Source organism: Syzygium oleosum, unplaced genomic scaffold (genome assembly GCF_021117445.2).
Source record: "Syzygium oleosum isolate NSW1041296 unplaced genomic scaffold, Sole_v2.1 Sole_v2.04, whole genome shotgun sequence".
NCBI classification, from domain to species: domain Eukaryota; kingdom Viridiplantae; phylum Streptophyta; class Magnoliopsida; order Myrtales; family Myrtaceae; genus Syzygium; species Syzygium oleosum.
Genome location: NW_026607488.1, coordinates 2774835 through 2789898, shown reverse-complemented (window position 1 = coordinate 2789898; position 15064 = coordinate 2774835). Strand labels below are relative to the sequence as shown.

General features: G+C 42.3%; 2 protein-coding genes across 2 annotated transcripts; one reads left to right on the top strand and one right to left on the bottom strand.

Moving 5' to 3' along the window:
- The first annotated feature begins 2933 nt into the window (after window positions 1-2933).
- On the top strand, window positions 2934-4116 carry LOC115688698 (pectinesterase inhibitor 3). Its single transcript, XM_030614603.2, has one exon. It carries the CDS (start codon window positions 3085-3087, stop codon window positions 3736-3738), a length of 654 nt encoding a protein of 217 aa, XP_030470463.1. The 5' UTR covers window positions 2934-3084; the 3' UTR covers window positions 3739-4116.
- Window positions 4117-7061: 2945 nt separating this feature from the next.
- LOC115688668 (3-oxoacyl-[acyl-carrier-protein] synthase II, chloroplastic-like) lies at window positions 7062-15064 on the bottom strand. The gene is made up of 14 exons (XM_030614558.2): window positions 14543-15064; window positions 13380-13585; window positions 13089-13292; window positions 12596-12706; window positions 12407-12502; window positions 12197-12242; window positions 12028-12107; window positions 11405-11473; window positions 9713-9797; window positions 8630-8784; window positions 8454-8534; window positions 8153-8212; window positions 7881-8032; window positions 7062-7459 (listed from the first exon to the last, which is right to left on the bottom strand). Exons 1-13 carry the CDS (start codon window positions 14877-14879, stop codon window positions 7916-7918), a joined length of 1647 nt encoding a protein of 548 aa, XP_030470418.1. The 5' UTR covers window positions 14880-15064; the 3' UTR covers window positions 7062-7459; window positions 7881-7915.

Here is a 15064-nt window from a genome sequence, read left to right as displayed (position 1 = left end):
TCTCCTTGGCAACAATCACCGCACTGCTTGTGTCTGTCTGTCACTTTGGTTTCTCTGCTTTGGAACATCTCTCCTAATGTGCCCCTCTTCATGACACTCAAAGCATTTCACGCTTTCCTTGGACTTTCTATGACGTGACTTCGACCTGCTTTTACGTCTGCTAATACTGGACCCCCGATGTTGATCTCTACCTCGAATCACTAGTCCCCACGTTACATCTTGTGCTAACTGTCATCTCGCAACATCCTTTGCCACTCTTTAGAGAACAAGGCGGACTTTACTGCTTCCAAGGTAATTGTAATACGGCCCTATAGTAATAAATTAGTAAAGTGCTCCTATGACTCTGATAAAGAAGCTAACAACATCATGCTATGCTCTTCATCATTAAGAATCTTACCGATGTTCTTTAAATCCATCATGAGTTTATTAAACTCATATAAGTGGGATCTGATAGACATACCTTCAGTATATCTAAACTGAAACATTATCTTCAACATGTACAAGCGATTGTTCAAACCCTTCGTTACATAGGGTGTCTGAAGTTTTATCCACAATGCCGCAGCATCCTTTTCCTCGACTACCTCTATTAACACCTCATCCGATAAATTCAACAAGATTCTACTCCTTGCTTTCCTCATTAACACTTCCTTTTTAGTATCAGAGTTTGAGGATTGGATTTTCTTGATTGTGATTTGGGGCTTTTGCTTGTCTGCTTATTATCTAGAAATTCTATTGTTGCAATTATGTATGGGGACGAAAGTTGAAATTAGACCTGTTAAATGAGTCTTAAAACCCATATATAACCCATTTAAAAAATAAATGGGTCAATACAACTTTAAAGAACCCATCTTAAATGGGTCTTAAAGTTTTAAGCCTATCATAAATGGGTCTTAATGGGTTGAGTGTGGAACTCATTTCCAACCCACTCATTAAGCCCACCCCCTTTTTATAAAATTATTTTTTTTAAAAATCAAATTTTATTTTATTTTTTCCTTTCTTTTCTTTTCTTTTTCTTTTATTTTTTTTCTCTTTCTCTTTTTGGCCGGTGGCCGGCCACGGCGACGGTCGGCCACAGGCCATAAGGGAGGACCAACCTCGCCACAGGTCAGCGAGGCCTCAAGCTCGCCAGAATCGGGCGAGCTCGGGCGAGCTCAGCCTCGCCGGCCTATGGCGAGGCTTCGACCTCGGGCAAGCTCGAGGTCATCGATCTAGCGAGGACGAGGCCTCGCCGGCCTCAGGTGAGGTCGAGCTCGCCCGAGGCCAGCGACCTCAAGTCTCGCCACAGGCCGACGAGGCCGAGCTCGCCCGATTTCAGTGAGCCCGAGGCCTCGCCAATCTAGCGAGACTTGAACTCGCTAGAGGCTGGCGAGGCTCGGATCACCGGAATCGGGCGAGCTAGAGGCTCGCTTGAGGCCGGCGAGGCCTCAGCCTTGTCAGATCAGCGAGCTCGAGCTTCGCCAACCTCCGGTGAGCTCGTCCTCGCCTGTGGCCGATGGCCGAACGCCGGTCGTCGTCGTAGCCAGCCACCGGCCAAAAATAAAGGAAAAATTAAAAATTAAAAAAATTAAAAATTGGATTTTAAAAGAATAAAAATATATTTAAAATAAAAAATAATTAAAAATTGTATTGTATGAAAATGTTTTAGTATTATAATTTTTTAAAAAAAGTAATAAGAAATAAGTTTTCCTATATTGAGTTAAATATATAAGTGTTTTAGCAATATGAGTCGGGTCGGTATGAGTTGGGTCGGGTCGGGTATGGGTCTGGATATTTACATTACAAATAAATGAATCATAAACGGGTTAATGGGTCAATTTGGGTCGGACTATTTATGACCCGACCCAAACTCGACCCGACCCACCCGTTTAACAGGTCTAGTTGAAATTGAGAAGTTTAACATGAGGAACAACCACGTAAATCTTGGGTATCCTTATCATTCCTCGTTATTTCTCTGGTTGTTTTCGTATTGACTTAATTTGCAAGATCCGAGTTAGCTTCCACGTTCGTTAATATTACAACAAGCCTTATTAAGATCAAAATGTTGATAAGATATGTTTGTACAATATTTCTTTTTAGTAAAGGTAAGGTAGTAATCCTAGTTTAAAAAAGGCAAAAAAACAGTGACTCCTCTACTTTGGAGGCGAAGAATTATAGGGGAATGGTGGGGTTCGGTAGGGAATTATTGAGATGAGAATAGCTGCCAAAAGCATGGGACATTGGGCCACATGAATGAATGTCCTGCATTAATGTGGATCACAGCTTACACATGGTGCACTGCACAAAGTGTAGATCTCACTTTCAACCTAAGCTAGGGTTTCTCTCTCGGACGCTATTGTATGTTACTAATTGAAGTCGACTATACTAAATAATTGCAAGATGATAGCTTAGCATTTTAAGTCGAATCACCTTTTCTGAGAGAATTATTATTCTTGCGCTATTGTAACCCGAGCATGCCTTGAACTTTCCCATGCGAATTCTGGATTCGAAGTGCTGTTTTTTGTGCATTCTCTTGAGGTCTCCTTTCGAAGTATGGATCGCTATGCTTTTTGACGATATAATTGCTCGGTATATGGGTGGATTGCCTGACCGGTGTGGGTTATATTAGACTTTTGAAGAGCCTTTGTTGCCATCGTACAAGAGTTGTTGCAAGCAAAGATGGATAGCTATGCATGAGGTACGTAGCTAATGCTCTATAAGGTGTCAACTTTCTCCTAGAGTCTTGTAGGTTAACTTTCTTTGATTTAGCTAGACTTTGTACGCCATTTCATTTATAAGATCCATCACAACACACAAAAGTATTATATCAAATTTTGCATATAACTGATTCTCCTTGTAAATTAAGCAGATTGGAACGTTATAACTTTTCTTTCGATCAAATAATTCACGACTAAAGTGTAAAGAAAACTTATCTTTGTCGACTCTCGTGTTCATGATCGTCCTACGCATAGAATTTAGAACGTTAATTCATGGGCATTAAACACATGCAGACTCCCCCTATAAAACCATCCCAACCACCACTTTCGCTCCAATCCAATACGAAAAACATCATCTCACCAACATACTTTCTATCTCCCTCTCTTTCCAATGTCTCCTTCCACACTCACACTCTTCACTCTCCTCCTGGTCGCGACCCGCTGCTGCGCCGCCCCGCGCGGCCACAATGTGGCGCCCCACAGCGAGGACCTTGTCCGATCGTCATGCTCCCACGCGCGCTACCCGGACCTCTGCCTCCGCACCCTCTCCTCCTATGCGGGCCCCACCGACAACCCGCGCGACGTCGCCCGGGCGGCCCTCAAGATCAGCCTCTCGCACGCCCGCCGCACGTCCAGCTACCTCAGCAGCCAGGCCTCCAGCTTCAAGTCCAAGCGGGAGCGCGGGGCGCTCGCGGACTGCCTCGAGCAGATGTCGGACTCGGTGGACGAGCTGAGGCGGTCGATGGCGGAGCTGAAGCACCTGAGGGGCGGGGAGGAGCTGCGCTGGCAGCTCAGCAACGCCGAGACGTGGGTCAGCGCGGCGCTGACCAACGAGGACACGTGCCTCGACGGGTTCCAGGAGGTGGACGGGAACGTGAAGGGCGACGTGCGGCGCAAGATCTCGGATGTGGCGAGGGTCACGAGCAACGCGCTGTACCTGATCAATCGGCTCGACGAGAGCACGAGCCGCCGTCGAAGCGGCAGGGGGAGGAGGCCGGCAAGAAGGACCGGGTTTGTGATGGCCGGCGATGATGGACGGCTCTGACCTCGCTGGCTCTTGGAATGTGTGGTAGCAGAATACTATTCTCGTGGGTCCTTCAAAGTTCAAACCTCCTCTCTCTCTCTCTCTCTCTCTCTCTCTCTCTCTCTCTCTCTTCCCCGTGTCTCCATGAAGTTACAAATATGTAATCGAGTTTGAATTTTGGACCGATGACATATGTGGATTTGTAGATATACAGATATTTATGCACGCATTTACGTTTGTGGGCATGGTATATGGTGTGATTTTCATTTCTTCGGACTATTTTTGCATGAAAAGTTACTCGAACTATAGAGTAACTTGGAGTGTGTTTATGGAGGGTGAACAAACTATATGCAGGTACATCTTAAAATGTGCATACCATACATGCTTCCGTTTTGGCTAGTGTTTGTGTATGTTTATGAGTACTTTTACCTTCATTTTTGAGTTTATTGTACTCTCTTGATCTAGCTGATTAGGCTCTTACAAACGGGTCGCTCTTCAGGAGCCGATCTTACCTTCAACTTCAACTAAAACTGTTTGAACATGAAGTAGGTCAGGAAATTTTTCCCCAACCATCAAGAAAAAGGAACAGAGCGTTCTTCTATACATCATCCATGATCTATAGCGCATCGGAAGGGCATCGAGGCACGGCATCGGGGACGGATCTGGACTAGAGTCGAGCTCTTTCTTTCCATGTTTAACCCTACTTTTGGTGACTGAAAGGAGTCCGATTTTTCGAGAGCTCAGGATTAGGACATTCCTATGTCTCTAACCTAGTTGTTTTAGAAAGGAACACGCACCCGCACACGCGCGCGCATAAAATCAGAGGATTCCTGTGCATTTAGCACCTAGCTAAACGATTTCCTTTCGAGGGACCTATTGGAAGCAGTAGTTGAGCAGCAGCCTCGAATAGCACATCATAATGGTGAAAATCGCCGTGGTTGTGTTGCTGATTATGAAACTTAGTTACCACCTAACGCATTGACAAAAGAGGTGTAGGATGATGGCCAACAAGTCATTTTCTAGAAACATACATTCACTACCCACTCCAGATGTATAGTTTGAAAAACGTTTTTTCAAAGGAGAGGGCTGTGTGGTCTCATGCGCTCCACCAAAAAGCCAGCCAGAGCAAACTAATTTGGTGTCATTGTATTGTCAAGAACGAGACAAGTGCGAACAGATATTCTCTAGAGGTGAAAAGAAAGGTGAGAACACGAGAGGGCAGCAACAAGGAGAAAATAATTGGTGGCAGGCCGCGTTTTTTACTCGTGTCCAATACTAAATTGACACATGCCAGCTAAGATGGAATAAAATAATAAACATCTGATTTTTCTCCTTTTACTCCACTATCACATAGCACCACCCCGTCCGGCCACCATCTCCACCCCTTCCGGCGTCACTTGCAGTCGGCCCAAGCTACGCCTCCGTTATCGCTCGCGGTCGGCTCCATTGTTGCTTGTCCAGATCTAGCCTCACCCATGGCCGTAAGCTTTGCTCGTCCATCCACCGACGACAACGACACAACGACGAGCCATGACTAGAGTTTGTCCATCCACTGATGGCGATGACTACGAGCAACAAAGTCCAGATCTGGCCGCCATGACTATAGATCCGCTGACAATTGCGAGCAACGACGGTTGGCTCTAGCGGCCATGAATGGTCAGATCTGAAGAGTCGGCCAGCCAAAAAGATGCTTGAAAGCGGCGCCAGCGGCCTTGGACAACAATTAGACCTATTAAAATGGGTTATAGACCCATTTATTAACCCATATTTGATAGGTTGAGTTTTTATATGGGTTAGTTATATTCAAGAAATAAGTCATAAATTAGTTAATATGGTAAAGCCCAAAATAATATGGATGTTAAATGGGTTGACAACTACTTAGACTCAACCCATCTTTATGACTCTCTCTTCGCACTTTTTTCGCTTTCACTTGATCTCGCGCTCGCTCACTCCGCGCTCTCATATCAATTGGATATGAGTTTTCTTAAATTTAGTTAAATATGTAAGTGTTTTAGCAAAATGGGTTGGGTACGTGTTTGGTATGAGTTGGGTTGGGTATGGGTTACTAGATTTGTATTGCATAAAAATAGGTCAAAACGGGTTAAATGAGTCAATTTGGGTCAGACCATTTTTCGACTCGACTCGACCTGACCCACCCATTTGATGGATCTAACGACAACTAGATTTGGAGAGAAAAGTGGGTGGAGGAGGAAGATGAGAAAAATCAAATTCTTTTTTTATTCCAACTCAACCGACACGTGTCAATCTATTATTAGATATTAGCAAAAAACACAAGCCACATCAGCAATTGACGTGGCACTTTGTAACCATCGAATATTTTCTCGGAAAGATGACGTGGCACTTTGTAACCATCGAATATTTTCTCGGAAAGAAGACAGTAAAGAGGGAAGGGAAGTAGGTGACGGTTACTGAATTTATTGTGTTCGGGATATTTTTGGTTGTTGAGATTTTCTTCATTGAAGACGGTGAGGTGCATGGCGGTCCATTGATGGCGTGATTGAAGTTTTTGGCGTCGGAATTCAATTGAATACGGACAGACGACGAGAGGCGTCCACGGTGGGGAGGCGTGTCTCGTAGGAAAGAAGAGGATGGAGACTGCATTTCGGTGCAATATCATCAAACTAAATTTAAGCGTTCTTATTTTCAGCTTTCGGATATGATATGCGCAGTGTTGTTTCTTTTACTTTAATGGGGCACAAACAAATCATCGTGAATTTCATCTTGCGTAACAAGTTAGTACTATGTGATTGATATGTTAAACGACAATAGACGAGTGAAACTAGCAAGACACGCCCACGAACCCAGAAGCTATGTCATGTGGGAACGGACGTACATTGGCAAGACTTCTCTTTTCCTCGTTCAGCAGAACCATACATGTGCCATGAAATAAGGTAAAGCATGAGCGAATGAATAACGTTACCGTATATCGTAATATCATTAGACAGGTCATTTTAGCTCTCGGTCTTTTGCAATATCGTCGTCATGTCATGTTTCGGTACACCATTGAATTCGGGCTGGTTCGTGCATTTACGTACAGGCAAAGCACACTGACCATCACTGGCCCTTTATTAAACAGTGACCTCACATAAAAGATTGCGCGCCGACAGTTGGGAAACTAGAAAGATTGATGAGGCTCGTTGTGACTCGTTTAACAAATTCATCAGGAAGAGGAGCGACTCTTTTAACGAATTCATCAGGAAGAGGAGTGACTTGTGATCGCTAGCAGAATACATAGAAATCGTCTGTTTCCATTGAAAATGTAGAGAGTCGAGAAAAACCCGCTAGTCGATGGAGTCGATAGTTTGCCTCATCAAACAACAAGATTTGTCCGAGATCAGTCATGAAACTTCAGTTAAAATCGACTAACAGCTAAGTATCTCATCCGGTAGTGAAAACAGAGTAGGTGAAACATTTTTTTGAGGAGCCATCTACTTGTACAACGGGCGCTAACAGAGCCGAGCTTGTTGTGGTATGGTGGGCTCTAAATCAAGGCCCTCTATGGCTCACACCGATGACTAGAAACCAACAATTCTAGCGAAAAATGATAGCGGAAGAGTATGAGCAATTAGCGAATCACGAGTATCGACCTTCATGCTACAGATGGTGCTGTAAAGACTTCAATGCATCCCCCGAGCTTGTACCGACCGAATTATACATTGGCCACGTGCGAGCAATCGGCCACGAAGTAGCACGCCTATGAGATGCCATTTGGCCGCAATAGCTGCATGATTTAGATCAAGAAATTATCAACACCCAATTTGATGTTAACAAACAATAATCCAAGAACTCGGTAAAGCAAGAGATATAGCAATGATGTTGAACATACAAATGGAGCCCTATAATCTTAAAAGTCTCTGGTCGAAATGAATATCTCACTAAAGTCCAACATTGCACAACCAGTGGTGACCAGCCTCCTGTACTGGCCCGCCTTTCCCCAAACCCCCGAATCCATGTTTAAGTGGGAATCATCAATTATGCGCCCCGTGAGACCCTCATTGTTCTCAAGGCTATACATGTAATGCAGTGCATCCACAGCCACACAACACATGAACAAGAAGAGGAAGAAATGGAGAAAAGGCAAAAAAGAAACAAAAAATCATCTTTCAACAACTGATGTGACAAACTAGTATGTACCGACGTACCTCTATAAATATCGAAGGTAATTGGAGTAGCCATATTATTTGTAAGGAGCAAATAAGATCGAGGAGTTGTGGCCACCAAAACCGAATGAATTAGATAAGGCAACCTTGACATCCACCCTCTCCTTTCTTGGACCGACTAGCACGCTCGTGTCCTAATCAAAGCGAATCACAGATTTATAGCAAGATTATCCACTGCTGTAGATCCATGTAAATGTCACGTAACAGGTTTGAGCTCTAGCTGAAAAAGAGACAAGGACAAGGAGGAAATGTACCACTCCATCAGCCGGGGTATCCAGGTTAACATTTGGATGGACCCACCCTGTCCTTATTGCCTGCATGTGAACGGCACGTGATTAAAAGCTAAATTATATCTGACAAGGAGGAGAAAATACATATAATGGGGCACCAACATTGACCCATTTGATTTACTGAACTTATTTGTAGCCAAGGTAAGCAAAATTGATGCATTCATTAGATACCTGATACGACTCTTGACTGCAACAGCCACCCACATTATATAAAATCCTATAGTTTCTAACACTCTCTATCTAAAACAAACTGGGAATTAATTACCTGAACTGCTGCAACAGCTTCCACTGCACCAGCTGCTCCAAGGAGGTGACCGATCATAGACTTTGTAGAGTTCACTCTCAACTATATGATCAATGGAAAAAAACTCCATGAAGCACCAGAACATTGTAGAGAACAAATTTAAGGAGCTGGGAAGGAAGTCTACGTTTTCAGCTTACCTCCGTATTCTTGCCAAAACAACGAGTGAGAGCTTGGTACTCCATAATGTCTCCCGCCATAGTGGATGTAGCATGAGCATTGATGTAATTTACATCTTCCTTGGACACCCCAGCCTGAGCTAAGGCATTCTCTATGCACATCATGATGCCAACCCCTGTTTATCAAAGGATAAATTTGACAAGTTCCATATTTTGACGAGAAAGTTTGTTAAAGCAACCACTCTAATTTGCTGAAGCAACCTTTCATATTGGAAGAGGTTTGCATGCCTAAATGACATACAGCAATTTGAAAAAAATCAAACAAGTGATTGCTCCATACCCTCATTCCCGATAGGCAATCCTAACTTTTATACGTGAAGGAAGATTGCTAGGAAATAGACTAGAGAACCAGATACTAGAGAAAAACTGAAAACTGACCATTACTATGACAAGTTTGTGTTTTACTGTGCCTTTCAACTGTTCTCAATGGGGCAAGCGGGCAAGCTAAACTTCCATTACAGACATACAGCTTCGAGAAACTCTTCTTTATAGACAGAAGCGTAGTTTACCAGGATCTATTTGTAACTTATAATTAAGTCTACCTTTTTTTTTTTTCGGTCGAAATAATTAAGTATACTTTACTATTCAAAGTTTAGGACTAATCTTACCATGATGCATAGCTTTAATAGCGTGGAACAATCACCTTGATGAATAGTAGACGAGATGGTGATGTTGCATAAACAAAGTTGGATGAGGAACTAATAATAAACAGGTAGGATTTTTTTTATTATTGATGATGTACAAAATTTTGATACAGTAGACAAATATGCAACTTCAATGGAATATGCAATAATACAATCAAAATTCTATCTTCTATGTCATTTAACCCTCTACCATGTGTAGAATATAAATATGTTTACCATAGTAGTTTCCCGATCATGTTATCAATCATCCTCTCTTCAAGCAAAAGTTGAGGGAATGAAGAAATTCTACCACAGAAAAGTCTGCTACAATCATTTAAAGGTTACTATCTGCTACTTTAATTAACTAATCTAATGCTCAAAAGAATGCATATGTTTAACCAGAGACAGAAAAGAAAATTACCATCTGGGCGAGGCTCAGTTATGTGATGGGCATCACAAGTAAAACTTCCACCAAGAAATTCTGCATAGATATCTGCACCCCTTTCCTGCAAAATGAATAATAAATCAAGCAACTAAGCTCTAACTAGAAACGTTTTGAGAGAAAATGCTATCTAATCAACTGTTAAAGATAGAAAGCTAGCCTACTTGACAAAGCATTGACTGACTTAACTACTAAAAGAGTTCTCTCTTCATAATACCTGTGACTAATATTAATGCACGGAAAGGCATGCAACCAGAAGATTAAAAGCTATGCAGAATTAAGAGCACACTCAAAATTAGACAGCATCGACACTTTAAAGTTTAAACAATGAACTACTCATCAAAACAGGAAACAGAGGCTTGAAATCCAGAGACTGGCCCAAAGTGAAAACAGGGGTTAATTTTTTTATCAGTTAGTAAAGTGGAACAATACTCTTCAAACCACCGCCCTCAGCGGCTGCGCTGGCTTCGGGCTCCCCTCCCCCCACGAAGGGTAGGAGTTCGAATCCCAGCGCTGGCGTTAGGGATTCTTAAGCGTGACGTCGTGGTGGTGGGTCCTGCGCTAGCGTCACCCCGGGTTTACCTCCTCGGCTGTCGGCCGTGCGGGGGGTTCCCGGGTTACAAAAAAAAAAAAAAAAAAACAATACTCTTCAAAAGTTCAGCATAATATAAAGGTTCTTCCACTTTTTTAGTAAATGTGGGTGTTTAAAACAGAGAGCACTTTCAAGATCTCAAATTAAAGGCTAAAATCTTTAACCAGCACTGGTAGCTAGTAAGAGTAGCAACAGCCCTTGCTTTTAGGAAGAAAAACAGTCTTGCATTTCAGGTATGTACAATTTGAAAAAGGCTGTTGACTTGAATTTGCTTCCTAGACTCGGGGAAAAGTATAAAGTAACAAATATTTATCCGAATAGGATCAAAGAACATAATTTTCAATTGGTACAAAAAAGTTCTAAACGGTATTTCATAAAGTGCAATTAAGTTCTTCCATTGAACAGCACCAAAAAATTGCGTACATGGCACTTGGAAATTGCCTGCTTTGCAGCCTTAAATTACACTTTTTGGTCTAGGTTAAGGACTATAATGCACTTTTTGCTAATTGTTTGAGACTTGATTAAATTTCTCCGGGCATAATACTCATAAATTCTAATGCAATCTCCCCCTTAAACTCCACATCTGTTCTTGAGCTAAGTTGCAGAACAGCATCATAAAATGAATGAGTTCATTAACGAATAAAATTTGAAGCAGCATATAATAGGTCCGTTTTAACTTCAACTAAGCCAACAATTAGAAACATAAATGTAATTTTTTTAGCATCAGCAAAATTGGGAGAGTAAAATATGACTATGTGCGCACAGGATCCCCAGTTCAAGAGAATGAATTAGCACAAAGTATGAAGAAATACTTAAAAGAGCTAAATATGCCTATAGAACACACAGGTATGTGAAATTCCTTGTGCAAAATGGAACGGTGAACATAGAATCTCGGACTGAATCTTAAAGAGGGATGGATCATTATCTTTTTTCAGTTGCACCATAACAGTAGAGAATAGAAACAGGAAACCACTACAAAAGAAAACAGGTCCTTCGATATTCAATTGTTAGGCTGAGCAGCACAAGATTGGTAATGCTCTAGTATCAGGTAGCTGTGACAGGGATTTTATCAGATATACCTTAGCATGCTCTAATTCCTCTAAGAGCAGCACACCAGCTCCTTCTCCCATGACAAAACCATCACGACTCTGCAGACAAAATAGAAGGTTAGGATGCCAATAAAAGTGATTCCTTATAATATCATAAGAGATGGGGGAAAAGAAAAGGAGCTTTGTAAGTCTTCTTTACTACACATGCCATATAAAAGAATGATTAAAGTTTTTCAGTCAAAAAAGTGAAAACTTCCATCGAGATCCTGATAAGAATGACTTAAAAGTAGTTCGCACATGTATAACCTAGAGATACCGTGATGCACCTACTGTGCAAATTCCAATACACAGGCAAAGTGACCTCACACATACATATAAGTTCTCCATGAAAATCTAGCCTAGTTTGCGACCTCCCCTAATTTACAAAGTCAGCACTAATTGTGGAAAAAGTTTCAAACACAGACTACTCCAAATGGCTCAACTAATTGAAAAAAAAAGAACTTCTATATGTGATGTTTGCGGCAAAAAGTTTTAATAGTGCGCTACCAACAGGCACTTGTTTAAAAGACATCAGACCCTATAGTCCAAGGAAAAAATAACAGTAAAAGATAAGAAGCAAGACAGTGGAAAAGAAACGGATGCGGTAACATTACCATATCCCACGGTCGAGAAGCTTTGGTGGGATCATTGTTCCTTTGCGATAGTGCCCGACAAGCAACAAAACCTCCCAAACCTGCAGCATGCATTATTGAAAATATCAACTCATGGCACACCAAATCACTACAAGCACAGTACGTGGAGCAGCCAGAAGGAGATGAGTACCTATAGGAATTATTGCTGCATCAGAACCACCACAAAGCATGACATCCTGCAAAATCGTCACACCTTAAACGAAGAAAACACAGTTGAACCAACAATCTGATATTTAAGCTTCCAGTTAAAAGAATCGTATTAACCAAATATCAAGGACAAATTAGGACCTAAAGGATTTTGTTTTCATTTCGATATATGTTTTGATTTTTGAACACTTACAGCTTCGCCTCTTATTATATGGTTCGCTGCATTCAATATACAAAAGTTGCTTGTCGCACATGCTGTAGATATTGAGTAATTAGGTCCCATCCATCCCTGCAATTGAGTGTGTAAAAAGTATCTATTAAATATATCTTTTCCATCAAAAGAAAAAAAAAACATATAATTTCATGCAATTAATAAGCTGACCAGATCCATTGCAAGCATAGCAGATCCCATGTTTGTAGTGGCGAAAGGTACACAAAAGGGATTCATCTTTCTGTATGAAATCCTCAAAGCTTCAATGGCATCATTAAATACCTGCACAGTTGACATGAAAAATGGTATTAAAGAGCAAACTAACAAAACAATGATGAATTGCAGGTTTAATATGCCTCCTTGTCCCATCTGGGAACAATGCGGCTGTGACATAGGCCACATGGCAACCAACTTACTACAGAGCACAAAGTTTCTAATATAGTCACATTCACTGGTTAGGTGTCCCTTCAAAGATACCCTTTACATTTTGAAGCACACAAAACTCAACATGGACATCATCCCAAAATTGTCATTGTCCTCTCATAAAGAAGATAGCTGCAGATGTGAAAATGAGTCGATCGAAGGAGCTTGTCCTCAATCTCTTCACACATTTTCCATCTTTGAAGCAATCATCTCAAGAAACATCACAGGAGTTAGATGTTACCTTCATGCCCCCCATTGCAGAGCCAATCAGAACACCACATCTAGTTTTGTCTAACTCATTCATTACATCTTCTGTGATTCCACCGTCTGCTAAGGCTTTCTTTCCGGCAGTAAGCATGTAAAGCATGAATTTATCCATCCTTTTAGAAAGTTTTGGTGCTATCCATCCATCAGTTGAAAATGACTTGATTTCTCCTGCAATCCTCTGTAAATGTAAAAGATGGGGCATCATGAAGAAGTTTCAGAACAAGCAGCAGTAGGGTAGAAATCTTCCATAAGCAAGAAGCGTTACCGTTGGAAACTGGGAACAGTCGAAGGTCTCTATCTCACTTATGCCACTAACACCTTCAAGCAAATTGTTATAGAAAGTGTCCAGTTCATGACCAAGTGGGGTTACGACGCCCATCCCCGTCACAACTACACGTCTTTGCTTTGTCACAGGTTTCTTCTTCGTGACAAACTCTGGAGCAGCTTGCACTGCCACAGCCATGACTTCACCTAAATCACCAATCACGAAGTGTTGTGAGTTTTTTGAATCTCAAAAAGTAAATCGATCAGCTAGAAATGCAACTAACAAGTTTATGGACATAGCAATGATCCTGCCCTGCGATGATATGATGGCAGGTAACCGAAAGCAGTGAGCTTGGATGTCATGGCAAGTGTCAGATGAATGATGGCAGTGACGATAAGAGTTAAATTCCTAAGTCATAGGTCACACCCCGCGAAGCAAGAAAAACATAATCGCTTCCATCATTCACGAGCAATGATTGATCAAACAGTATCGCCGTCTAATTGTCTTGATATACATTCATAGCACATTAAATTGCCGATTGACCAACAAAAACAACTCAAAAAGCTCAGAAGGAAAATTTCTCAAGATTTATTTTTCACTGGAAAATCCATGGAGGGGGTAATTTTCTCCAAAATTCTATTGGATATGTGGACATTTAGAAACCTACCACCTATTTGATTCACATAACCTTCCTTGTTTCTTTCTATTGTTTAGAGATTAACCTTAGTCCCAATTTCCCTTCGTAACGTGCACGTCGGCCAGATTAAAAAGTCAGGTAGGATAACAAGGCAAACACATTGAATTGATTGGCAAAGTCTCAACCTCAATCATTGAAAATGCGTTCCCATCTCCTAAGTAGACTCCTTTCCCCTAGCTTCTTAAGCTTAAACGAAACTAGTGATGAATCAGAACAAAAAATGCGGCAAAAACAAATATTTTTTAGATAAATAAATAAACAAGCAGCAGCAAATCAAGCTTTCGACAACGGATGGAGCACACCTTGGCCATGAATAAAAGTAACTTTCTACCTGGACTACAGTGAAGACAAGATTGGAAATAAGCTATAATCAACGATAACAGCTCAAATTAGCCTACAACAACAACAACAACAACAATAACAATAATAATACTATTATTAATGTTAATATTAATAATAATATTACCTGAACCAGAGGCGGGATTCAGACGCCTCTGCCTCCGATTCATCGGGCGATTCCTCGATCCGAAAAGCGAAGCGAATCCATTCTCGCCGAACAATCCCAAGGACGACGCCGCTCGCGAGCTGTAAAACTCGCTGCAAGGCTCAAAGGCCAGGCAGGAGGTCACCAGGCCGAACGACGACGCCGCGCTCCCCCCGCCGCCGCATTTCGACACGGGGAGCCGCCGCCTCCTCCTCCGCGGGAGCCCGCACGAAGCCGGCCCCTTCCCCGCGTCGCCCCCCTCGCACGAGACCGACATGCAAGCCGCGACGAGCCACGTGCAGAGCGGCGACGCAGCCATCGCCAAAAAAAAAAAGAAGAGAAAATCGATCCGCAGGGGGAGAGAGGGAGCTCGGCCGCCCGCGCGATTCGCGGCACGAGGCCGAATCCGAAGAAACCGAAGCGGAAGGAGCGGGAGAAGCCGGCCGACGCCGAGGCGGGCGGAGATTCACGCGGGGGAGGCCAATCTGCTTGGGGGACTGCGGA

Bases quoted from the DNA above. Each gene is read 5' to 3' on its own strand.
- LOC115688698 (XM_030614603.2), top strand. From the start codon at position 3,085: ATGTCTCCTTCCACACTCACACTCTTCACTCTCCTCCTGGTCGCGACC.
- LOC115688668 (XM_030614558.2), bottom strand. From the start codon at position 14,879: ATGGCTGCGTCGCCGCTCTGCACGTGGCTCGTCGCGGCTTGCATGTCG. The intron at 12,707-13,088 runs GTAACATCTAAC...TCAACTGTGCAG, and splicing joins CTGCAATGGGGGGCATGAAG to GTATTTAATGATGCCATTGA. The intron at 8,213-8,453 runs GTAATTAATTCC...GTTCACATGCAG, and splicing joins AAGCTGTTGCAGCAGTTCAG to GCAATAAGGACAGGGTGGGT.